The sequence below is a fragment of the Phoca vitulina genome, unplaced genomic scaffold, assembly GCF_004348235.1.
Source record: "Phoca vitulina isolate PV1807 unplaced genomic scaffold, GSC_HSeal_1.0 scaffold40, whole genome shotgun sequence".
Classification (NCBI taxonomy): Eukaryota; Metazoa; Chordata; class Mammalia; order Carnivora; family Phocidae; genus Phoca; species Phoca vitulina.
The window spans coordinates 2,608,686-2,620,572 of NW_022589743.1; the positions used below are offsets into that span (position 1 = coordinate 2,608,686).

Consider the following 11,887-nt stretch of genomic DNA (forward strand, 5'->3'; position numbering starts at 1 on the left):
CCTTGCGGTCTTTTAGAGGCAGTGGATGGAGCCGGGCACCGGATAAGGCCGCATGTTTGCCAAAGTATTCCTGGAGAACTTCTCATTTCCCGTCGCTACACTGGCCCCCGAACTCTACAGCAGTTAATTGCATATCCTTTTTTCCCTTTCGGAGTTGCCTTTTTGCATTATTTACTGGAATGGGTTACGTACACAGTGCTTACAATGTATTTGTTTACATAACTATACCTTTATCATTTTCTCTAATTACAGAAGTAGTCATACCCATTACAAATATCCAATCTTAGAGAGTTTTATAATGTAGGACGTGATAACCCGCAGGGACAGCCTCCATTAACATCCAAGGCTCGCTGCTCTCCTACTGTAGCGGCTGGCAGAAATTCGTGTGCCCACGCTCGTGCGGAACTCGCAGGGCGGGTCAAGCGTGCTGGTTGCTAGGGCAACGCCCTGTTGTCGGTGTTGGAGGCCTGGGAGGATCTTAGGAACAAGGCTTGGTCCCGCCCTGGAGGCGGAGTTAGTCAGGGGAGCAGGGAGCGCGTTTCCCATCTTTCCCTCCAGGTGGCACTGTAGGATCGCGGATGCGGTCCTGGGGCGGGGCTCCCCGCGGTTAAATATGCCAGCGAGGGGCGGGGCCTGGGCGGGCCCGGGGCGGGGCGTGGACCTGCGGCTGCCGTCTGAGAAGTATCGAGGGAAACGAGCTGTTCCGGGTCGGACCGTTACACACTCTAGGGGACTTATGTACAGGGACGCAGGGACGCGTCACAGAAAGAAGGAGAAACAGGAGGTTCTGGGACAGGGAGAAAGAAGGGGAGTTACGTCGCCTAGGAAGTCGCTCCATCCTTCCCGTTTGCCCCTGGCATCCCCTGCCTTTCTCTCCTCACCCTGAGGACCTCCACTCTTCACTCACACCCTCTGGAACGCACTGGGTGTTCTGGACACACATGCACGGCTGGGGCTGGCCAGTGCTTCCTCGCGGCCAGCATCGGGCCCAGCCATGGCAAGCTCGCAGGGCTCTAGTGCCCAGGCTGTCTGTTAGCAGAGGAACTCCGCGGCACCGGACATGCCAAGAAAAACGGGCGTGCTGTTCCTCAGTTTGTCTAGAGGAAGCCTTACGCCCTTCCCTTTTGGAAGCTGAGAATGGAAAAAGTGACTCAAAGAATCCCCAACAGGGTCACCATGTGTGTACCATCTTTTGCTCTCTTTTTCCCGGAGGTTTGCGCCACTTAGGAGTACCATCTTTTGTCTCCTTTTCCCCGAATGTGCGCCATTTCACCCATTATTACTTTTTTACAGTGCCACACACAATCATACCTAGCCCTTCCCATCACATATGGGGCCCCGTGATATCAGTAGCACACTCCCGTCACGATGATAAATCGTCCCCTTTCTCTCGACCCCCTCCCCCATCACAAGACCTCAGGGATAGTCCTGGGCACCTCGGTCCTGGGCATCCTGAAAATGAACCGCAGACAGCGAAGGAGCCCTTATCAGAACTTATACACACTTCTCAGGCCACGAGAGGAGACCATTGGCAGGAGACAAAGCAGGTTTATTAGGGTTCTGGGGCCAGGGATGCCTAAAGTCTGAGTTAAGGCAGCTCAGCTGGTTCTCATGGCCCAAGGGGCAGGCCAGGGCAGTGAGAAGGGGTGAGTCAGTGCTGAAGCCAAATCTTTGCATCTCAGAGTCCCTGGCCAGATACCTCAGGAGTCAGTTCTGGGAGGGCTTAGGGATACAGAGGGGTCTCTCCTGTTCCCTGGGGTCTTTGAGCTTTTGCCAGGATTGGGGAAATGCTCTGGGGGCAGGGAGCCCTGAATGCACAGCCTTCATTTCAGTAACGACCATTTAATTTGTTCCTTGGCAGCCTGAAGAACCTGGAGGAGAGGGAATAAGGTTGAGAGAAAGAATTGGGGGGTGGGGGGGATGGATATCAAGTGCCTTACCACGGTAGTGAGTGGTTAAGTGTCTCTAAGTGTCCCTGCAATCCTCTGTCACTAGGTGGCAGCAGCTCATCCGTGCTTGGCTTGAGTGGGGCCAGGCAGTCCAAACTGGCTGCAGCTGGCTCCCAGCTCAGGCCCGAGCCTGCCTGCCCGGCCTGTTCACAGTTCCCGCGGTTGCAGCCAGGGGTGTGGCAGCTGGCCCGGTCTCCCCTAGGCCGTGCCATTCGAGCGCCCGCCCACAGTGCCACGTCTGGGCAGAGACTAGGCCCAGGCCAGTCACTTCCTGTGCCCAGACACCTCGGCAGCCCCCTAGCTCTGGCCTGGGCTGCCAGTGTGTCCTCAACACCCCACCCCAGGTCGCTGCTGATGTGGCAAAGGGGGCCAAGGGGGGCTGGCCCAGTGCTGCCACGGGACACCTGCATTCAGATGCATTCATTCTCACATCCTGCTGAGGAAAAAGCCTCTGTCCCGGGCTTAGACAAATCCATACAACTGGGCACACGCAATGCTGACATGGTGGGGACCCCAGGTCTGTCTTTCAGATCCTCTCTCCGGCCATCAAGCCTCATTCCCCTCCGAAGAAGTCCCATCCTACGCCGTATGTCTCTTCCTCCTGCACAGTCTCCCTCCTCTCTCAGGGCAGCCCGGCCCTGGGTTTCTCCTGGTTCTCCCAGCCAGAAACTAACCTTCCCCTCATTTCATCTCCTGTTCACTAACTACAACTTCCTTGGTTCTTCCTCAAGAATTCCATTAAAGTGCTAGGTCTTCATTCTTTCCCCCTTTGGAAAAAATAGGAGCTGGGCTAAAAGTCTTCCCTGCATTAGCTCTCCTAATTCTCCTAGTAACGCTGTGAGCAGTGTCCCGTGATCATGTGAGGCCCAGAGAGGTTGAGTAACTTGCTGTAGGTCACACAGCTTGCAGGCAGTAGGGTGGAACAGACACCCTGGTATGACTCGCACCAGCACCTGTGTTCCTAACTGCTCTGCTCATTGCTCTCCAACCTCTTTCTGACCTGAAAACTGCCATGAGGCCGCCTTCATCCCAGCAAGGTATGAGGAGGCCTGGGGAACTGGGAGGAGGAAGAGGCAGGGTGCGCAGCCAGGGCAGTAAAGGAAGTGGGCACCACACCTGGGGCTCCACGCGGGATGGCTTGGCTCCATCCCCTGCCTTAGCTGTCACAGCAGGAGGTGGTTAGTGCACTGAGGCAGGAAGCTCCGTAAAAGCAGGATTAGTCTGGGCAGAGAGACCTGTGGGCAGACAGAATGGAGGTCAAGCAGTGGGCCTGACAAGCAGGAAGTTTGCACAGCTGCAGAACCAGTCAGGCCTCAGATCCAGGAACCTGCCCCCCGCCCCCCCGCCCCGGCCGCACATGCATCCCAGATAGGACCGTGCAGGCGGGGATGGACTTTTCCACAGCCAGGTCATTCAGGGGCAAGGGGACAAGTGGTGAGTGGAGACGGTTAGGGGGTCCCTTAACACTCCAGCAGGAACCCTAAACAGCATGGGGTGAGAGGTTAGAGAAAAACTCCTATTTGGTATCCTTTCTGGGTTTGGGGGAAGCATCAGGGAGCTCAGTCCCCAGAATGCTTTGGGGGACAAGGGACCGCAGTCATCTCCAGAGTGGTAGCTCGCCCTGGGGTTTCGATCCAACTACCCCAAGCCAGGCGATGAGGCAGGCGCGCATCACTTATGAATACCCAGCTCTGCACCATGACTCTCCAGGAGACGGCCCGTCACCGCCCCATCCCTTCCCTCCTGCACCCGTGACTTCTCAGCCTCGACGCCCCCCCTGGGTCCCCCTGGGAGGCTCTGCTCTCCTTCCTCTAGCCCACTTCTGGCCAAGGCAGACAGACGCAGGGGGCCTACCTGGGCCACACTCTGTTCGGTCAGGCTGCTGTCATCGGCCTGCAGGGAAGCAGTATCAGAGGGCGGTCAGGCCAGGGGAGGGATCGGGTGAGGAAAGCGAGGTGAACGAAGGGGGCTTTGGAGGGCGGGGGGAGGTGATGCAGTGCTGGGGGGACCCAGAGTGCACCCGTATCACCGGTGAGTGGGAGCCCTGCAGCTTGCCACTCGGAAGCCAGGCCCTTGGGGCCCAACTGTGGATGGGTGCATGGACAGCAAAGGCACGAAGGGGAATAAAGATGGGAGAAAAGGTTTCATCCAGACACGAGAAGCTAAACTAGGCAGGGAGGGTCTCTCTGTACCCCCACTCTCCAAACTCAAGGCCAAGGCAGCCGCCTGGTGTCTCTTGGAGAATTTCTTTCTTTCCCCACTCTGTACTTCCCACTGGGGAGGATGGTGAGGTACTTGGTGATTCTCCAGGGGGGGAGAGGGCAAGAGATTTCTTTTATTCACTGCCACCCCTGCAAGTGCATCCACTCAGGACTTGCTTCTACTAGAGGGGCGCGGGTTCCTAGTCCCCTGGCCTTGGCATCACCTGCACCAGCAGGAAAGGAGGCGGGGAGGGTGGGAAGGGCAGCCCGGGGGGGGTTGGGAGTCAGGGACACGCAGGAAGACTCTTACCCTAAAATTCACTTTCTGGATCACTTGCTGAGGGTCGCTCTCCAGAATCACGCTACAAGATGAGAGAGAAACCAGGAGGAAAATCAATGACATGACTCTCCCTTCGGCTGCCTCTCCCTGCCGGGCCCCTTCCCTCCCTTACCACATCCTGCAGGTGTTCCCTCCAGGGTACCTTCCCACTGATAGTCCTCAGCCAGGACTCTCCCTCCCTATGTGCGCCCTCAGCTTTGATTCCTCTATGCTTCAAACCTGATGGTCACACACACTTGGTTGTCCCCAGTCAAAAGCTTTGAAATGGGGTGAGAGCAGTCCAGTCTAGAATGATGAGAGTGTCAAAAGCAGAGACTGAAAAACTTTGAGCTCTTGAAAGTGCTCTTCACGTTCCGGATCTAAGGATGAATTCAGATGCGGTGAAGGAAGGGAGGGCCCCTGGGGACCCCATCCTGTCTCACTAGGATTCTACGCCACGGGGTCATGCCGTATGGGAGGGAAACGGAACACTTAAAATCAGGATCTATCTTCCCTTTCGATAGACCCAAGTACCAGGGCTTCTCTTGGCTAGCGGCCAGTCCTTCACCATGCAGTAGGGGTGCAGGGGAGCTTTTGCGGGTATGTGCAGGGCTGCGGGTGGGAGGCCTGATCACTGCGGGTGGGACAGGGGCGGGGGGGGGGGGATTGACTGAATGCTCTTCACCCCATGAGGCTCCTCTAGGGCAGAAGCCGAGTTTTTCTTTCATGCCAGTCCCAAGGGAGTGAACAGGTATTTCTCGAGAGCCTCTTCCAGGCCCCATCACTGGGGCACCCAGCACACCTTCATCAGAGATCCTTTCATCCGTAAAGACAGGAGCATCCCAAGCCAAGGCTCCCGTCCAGGCCCTGTCTCAACTGACACTGCCCCAGTTTTCCTTAGAGGGATACTGAGCTCCTCAGGGGGCAGAGACTAGGCCTTCTGGGGGTACAGGCCTGGAGGCATACAAAGCTTACATCCTCCTTTGCACACCTCTTCCAAGGCTTTCATTTTGTATTTATAATAGTGTGTGTGTGTGTGTGTGTGTGTGTGTTCCTTGAAGAGGTTCCACAAAATTGTATACACTTCAGGTCCTACCAAGGCTGGTCTTACCCCACTCACTTTGGGGTTCGGGCAGTTAGTACAAGGTCTTGCCGCAACAGGCGTGGGTGGGAGAGGGAAGGAGGGGGGAGGGAGGGAAGGAGTGCGCCGTGCCCCCCTCCCAGAGTGTCCAGTGTCGTGGAAAGAGCACAATCTCTGGAACCATGCACATGGCGTTTGATCTTGGCCCTGCTGCTCCCTAGCCTCGGGACCTTGGGCAGGTCACTTGAATCTCTGAGCTCTGTTTCCTGTCTATAAATTGGTTGTTATGAAAGAGGCACGTCTTTCTCTTATCCTTTGCCCTAGAGCCAGAGTTCTTTTTCTCCCTCAGTATCATCCGAGATGGAAATTCTCTACCCAACCCTTCTGGGAAGGGCTCCCAGCTTCCCAGGAGTATCCGAGCGCAGCAGGAGGAGGTGATGTTCATTGGATGAGAGGCGAGAGGCGGGAGGCCAAAGGCATGAGCTTCACCTGCCTCACCTCATTTAATCCCCACACCGGCTGAGGTAGTCCCCTTACCCCCATTGGAAGATGAGGAAAGATGAGGAAAGGTCATGCATCTAGCTGATCTAGGTTGGGATGGAGCTCTAAGAGCGGGGTGTGGAGGCAGTAGGGAGCTGAATGGGGATCTCCCAAGGAGAGGCGGGGGCCTGTCCTGCCCCTTTCTCCTGGGCACTGGAGATCAAACCATGCCCCCAAACCCTGCCTGTTCAACAGTTGGCCATCGTTCGACCTGTGATTACTTTCTTGTTTGCCTGGCTTTGGCTAACGCGGAAACCAACCTCCACCCTCATGAGCCGTGTGGGGGAAGGGAGGGAGGAGTTGGCCAGAGAGCCAACAATGTGCTTGGTATCATCTAGAGCTGGTGACCCTCAAAGGCACCTCCTGCTGTGAGTGTCCCGGAGCAGCCCCTCTTCTCTCCACCCGCTCCTCACCCGCCGTCCACAATCTCGTCCAGTACCAGGAAGGCTCCATCCATGTTCTCCAGCAACCAGCGCTTCTCCACATTCTTCCTGAAGGCAGACACAGCTCCTGGACCTCTCCATGGCCAGGAGGAGCTGGGTTTCTGCCTAGGTGAGGCAGACCCTCTCTCTCCACCCGTTCCCCCACCCCCACCCCAAGCACAGGGAAGGAGAATGTCAAGGGCAGTGAGGGCAGCACCTCTGCAAGGGATTCCTGAGCTTAGGCCCCCCTTTGCCCAACCTCGCACACTCAGGGCATTGACACTGCACCCACCAAGTTACCCCTAATGCATTTCATAGCTAGGTTAGATGTTACAGCTGTACTATGGTTAATTGTCTCAACTGTAGATATTTATGTTTGGATTATCCTGGTTTGGTTTACCCAGGCTATGTTCACTGGGACAGATACCAGGTAACTGAATGGGGGTGCAGTGAAAATATCCTGAGCTTCAAGTCAAAAAACCTGAGTTTGAGTCTCTGTTCTGATATAAACAGACTGTAACCCCGGGCAAATCCCCTTGCTTCTCTGGACCTCACTTTCTGGCCATAACCTGATGTGCCTGTGCTCTGGGTAACACCACGGTGGTCCAGTAAAGGGCAGGGGCCTTGGAGGAGAATGCTCTGGCTCCAGTGTTAGTCTTTTGGGGACTTCGTGGGGAACGCAGAGGAAGGGTCCTGCCTCTGCGATGTATCAAGGCCTGGGGGGTGAGGGCCTTGGAGGGCAGAGGACCTCACTCACCTTAACACATGGCTCAGGGACTCAAACAGGCAGGTGAGAACAGACATGAGCATCAGCTGAGGATGGGTGGATAGGGGAGGAGGAAAACAAGAGAGCTTGAGGTTGAGAAGGCCAAAAGGAGCATTCAGAGCCTACCTGTGTGGGCAGTTGTCCCTTTTCAGAGAGGACGGGGCTGGAGACTGACTGCAGCTTGACCCCAGGGTGCCTCCCGGTGCATGGGCTGAGAAGTACTGGGGTGCCCCACTGTGGGACCCTGAGTGCATCCTTCCCTGGTGATATTTAAGGAAGAAACCAAGGCTCCCTGCCCGGGACTTCATTTCTGGTTCCTGAGGAACCTAAGAGGCATCATGGATATGTCCCATCCCAGAAAGACTCATTCTGGGTGCTCCCCAGCCCCAAGAGCCTAGAAGGAGGAGTACCAATGATAAGCCTTCAGAACCCAGCTTCTACCCCAGAATCCAAGCTACGGACAGACCCTCTTTGTCACCCCAACCTCCTGAATTCACCTCATTCTCGTGGGAGGAGCCCACCACATACAGGAAGAGGTCAATGCTGCTCTTGTAGATGATTGTCATGCCCCCGAAAAATGCAATCTCACCTAGAAATGGAGGAGGCTTTCAGGTCTGGCCACCTCTGCCGGGCCCCTCCTCCCGATCTCCAGCTCTGCTTCTCTCCCCCTTCTTCCTTCTTCACTTTCCAAAGAACCCTTGAAAAGACTAGCACTAGGCATACCCCCATTAGGCTACTCTATGTCTGGTGACTGTCTCGTTCTGAGAAGTCAACAAATCCAGTGCAGGGTGACCTTCGGTCCCCCTCCCACCATGTGCAATGCCTCGTTCCAGCCTCAGGCTGGTGGGGGACACACAATGCCGTTGGCCTCTTCTGCTGAGAGAGAGGTCTGGGTGTGTTGGGGGGTGGAGTGGGGGGTTAGAGAGGGATCGGGAGTGAAGGTTCCCCAGAGGAAGGGAGAGGAGAACAGCTGGGAGGGAGAGGAAGAAGGAAAGGGGATGGCCTGTGGGTATGTATGGCCGACAGGGATAGATGTGTCCAGATTGAGAGGCTGGCCGTGTGCATCTGAGAGCTCTGGGCAAGGAAGAGGCGGCCACTTACTGTCAGTCCGGCTGGTCTTGTTGAAGACATTTTTCTCGAAGGCCATCTGCTCCTTCAAGGAGGGGAATGTCTCATCATAATACTATGAGAAAGGGAAGGAGAAGGGGTGATAACTTTTCCATAGGGCCTGGCTCCTCCCTGGATGGGAGGGGCTGGCCAGGCAGAGCCCCGTCCCCTGTTTGTGGCCCTTTAGGCCTGTGTGCTCACTGTCTCCCCATAACCACACATTTTAAGCAAAGGAAGTCATAAAAAGTCGAGGAATTTTAAGCCCTGCTTTTGGAGTCCTCGCCTGATTTCCTGGAGGCTTTTGTACATTTGGCAGATGTTCAGTGTGCTAAGGACTGGGGTGGTCAGTGGGTCACCCTGTTGCTACAGGAACCTGAGTCCACAGGAAAGAATGCAGAGCCGGGGGGGGGGGGCTCCCTTATCACAACGATGACAATCACAGCAGCTTTGTTATCCCCATTATATTGATGGGGATGCGGAGGTGTGAAGAAGTCAGGTAACCTCCCCGACATCTCGCAGTTATAAGGGGCAGAACCAAGGATGGTCCGACTTCAGACAGGGTTGTGGTGATGAAGACTACATATCAAAGGGAAAGTTCCTGGTGCACACCGCATAACTAGATGGATGCTTTTTTGTTTGGGTGTGTGAGCCTCTTTCTGTGACTCAGTGTCTTAAACTGAACATGGATGGGTCCTGCTGGGAGGAGGCCCTGGAGCCTTGGGCATGGCTGATCCATCTCTGATCATCTGCTGGAGCAGTGTGATCGGCTCAGCTTTCAATTTTCTGGATGTGGATTTTGCCACTTAGTACCCCATCTGCAGGCAAATTAGTAGCCTCCCTGCTTGGCCACTGCTGCGGTGAGCAAGCTCATTTGAATATCAGGAAGACAAAAAGTTTCAGTCCCAAACAAACAAACACATCTAGAATGCATTTCATAGTTAGTTTAGATGCCATAGTCCTACTGTAGTTAATTGTGTCCATGATAGACATTTCTTTTCAGATTATTCTAGTTTGGTTTACCCAGGCCATGTGGGATAGACACCAGACAACTGAATAGTTGGTGCAATGAAAATCACCCTCCTGAGCTTCGAGTCAAAATACCTGAGTTCAGATCTGTGTTCTGATAGTAACACTCGTGACCTTGGGCAACTCAGCTAGCTTCTCTAGACCACATTTTCTTCATTTGTGAAAGGAGAGAGCGGGATCATATAGTCTCTAAGATCTTGTCTGGTTCTAAATTCTCAGACTCCTCAGACTAAATCCTGAGTGTTTCCCAAACTGTAGAAGAAAAGTGGAGGTTGCTTATATAGAATATGGGGACTAAGGCTCCTGGGTCCCAGACTCAACACTCCCCTGACCTCTCAGGAGGTCCTTCCGTGCCCAAGGTCCTGCTGACCACTGGAAAGAATGATGAGAAGACACTTCGGGGAATGTGAGCAGAAACAGAGGAACCACACTGCCCGCCGCCCCGCCCCCCCCCCCCCCCCCCGGCGGGCCAGCAGTCTGACAAGGCAGAAGGATGGACAGAATGACCTTTGGAGGGGTCTAAGCTGAGTTGCTCTGAGTCACTGAGCCCACAGTGGGGTCTCTCCTGAGACAGGAGAGTCAGCTGGGTGGGGACTTCTGTTCTTGGGGCTGTAGCACAGTGTCCTCAGGGGCCTTCCGGTAAGGGTGGGAGGTTACCTTGGCCAGGAGGCGGTGTCCGTCATTATCTAGGATGAAAACAGCCTTGATGGTGTAGAGGGAAGGTTCCTGCAACTGACACCAGGGGAGAGCTCCGTTGACTCCTGACTCAAGGCAGACACCCTGCCATTGGCTCTATGGCCTCTGCTGGCCCCAGGAGGCCATCCTCAGGGTCCAGCCACCCCAAAGGTCCACAGCTGGTTCTGGCCCACCCCTGTGCTGCACGGGCCAACTCCGGTGCCTGCTCCACTCCCCGCCAGATGTTCCACTGCAGGCCCCGGGTGGGCGCTGTGCCCATTGGGTGCAGAAGGTCCGTCCGGGCCCAAGTTCTGTCATGCACTGACTGCTCCAGAGCCCGAGTCGGAGTGTATCACAGAACCTGGGCCGGGGGGACAGCGGCGCCGAGCCTCCTCCTTCCAGCGGACCCCGGGCCGAGGCTGGACCCGCGCTCTCGGCGCGCCCCCAGCCCCTGGCCCGGGGAAGGGGGCTCCAGAAGCCCCGCACGTCAGCCCACAGCCCCCGCCCCGTGGAAGCTCGAGTCCCCGGCGGCCCCGCCACTCCTCACCCCTCCCAGCGGAACCTCGGTCCACCGCCCCCCCCTCCCCCGCCCCGAGCTGTGCCCATCACCGCTCCGAACTGATCCAGAACTTCAGTCCCACGCGCACTCGAGCCCGGCCTCCTCGCGGGTCGGCGCCCGGAGAACTTTTTCTCCCCTGCCCTGGCCCCGGGCCCCCTCCCCGGGCGGTCGGCGGGGCCCCCAAATTCCTGGGCGCGGGCGCGCGAGCGGTGAGTTGGCGGCCCCCCGCCCCCCCCGCAATCTTCCCTACCCACCCCAGCCCGGCTCCCGCCGCCCGGGACCCCGGCGCCCGCCCGCTCCGTACCCGCAGCCCCACCGGCTCCCCGGCTCGAGCGGGCGGCGCCGGGCCCCCGGCCTGGGCCGCCGCGGCCCCCTCCCCCGGGTGCAGACGTGGCCAGGCCTCCGGCCGCTGCATTCCGCCCGCCGCTCCGCGCTGACAGCGCCGCCCGCCGCCCCGCCTCCGCCCGCCCTGCCGGCCGGGCCGTCCCCCGGACGCCTCGGCCCGTGCTGTCCCCGTGGCCGCAGGCCTCGCGCCCTCCCCCTCTGCCCCGCTGTGCGTGTCTTCCCTTCTCCCCGTGGCCCCTTCCTGCCTCTCGCCCTCCCCGCTCTCCCTTCCCGCCCACTCCGCCCTGCGCCCCGCAGCCCAGCTCCCCTTCCCCCGCTGCGCCTTCCCCTCTCTCCTCCTCCGCGGCTCTCGGTTCCACGGAGTCCAGAGCTCTCCGAATCCTCGCGCTGCTCCGGGACCGGCCCGGCGTTCCCCTGCCGCCTCCCGCCCTGGCCCGTGCATCTGGTTTGCTGCGGGGTCCGCAGGCGGTCCTGGGGCCAGCAGGAAACACACGCCAAGGCCAGTTTTGTCTCTTGACTCCTGTGTTCGATTCCTCGGGGACAAAATATCTCTCGTCATCCCTCGGGTCTCGGGACAGGTTCTGGGAGTGAGAGCAGACAAGAACAGTTCTGGGGAGACCCCTCTACGCAGAAAAGTTTCTCCCACTCCTCAGGAAGGGAGCCATGGCCCAGAGACACCTCCCTAGAATCTCCCAAGACACAGACAGGACAATCTGGGGCAGGACAGATGCCCAGCAGCACAAATGCCCCACCGATGGCGTCAGGCGTTGCCATGCTTTGGTTTCTTTGGTTGGAGAATACCCGAGTTCAAACTTTCACTTCAGGAGACTTCTTGAGACCAGTGGGAAATTCATATTCGGAAGGTACAAAGTTAAGGGTCTTTGCCCATTTGCCCAT

The 11,887-nt window shown here is 57.2% G+C and overlaps 1 protein-coding gene across 1 annotated transcript; it reads right to left on the reverse strand.

Moving 5' to 3' along the window:
- Positions 1-1,532: 1,532 nt before the first annotated feature.
- On the reverse strand, positions 1,533-11,060 carry COPZ2 (COPI coat complex subunit zeta 2). The gene is made up of 9 exons (XM_032428856.1): positions 10,950-11,060; positions 10,069-10,143; positions 8,380-8,461; positions 7,776-7,867; positions 7,270-7,325; positions 6,504-6,581; positions 4,461-4,512; positions 3,804-3,842; positions 1,533-1,871 (listed from the first exon to the last, which is right to left on the reverse strand). The coding sequence occupies exons 1-9, from the start codon at positions 11,058-11,060 to the stop codon at positions 1,824-1,826; spliced, it is 633 nt and encodes a 210-aa protein (XP_032284747.1). The 3' UTR covers positions 1,533-1,823.
- Positions 11,061-11,887: the final 827 nt, after the last annotated feature.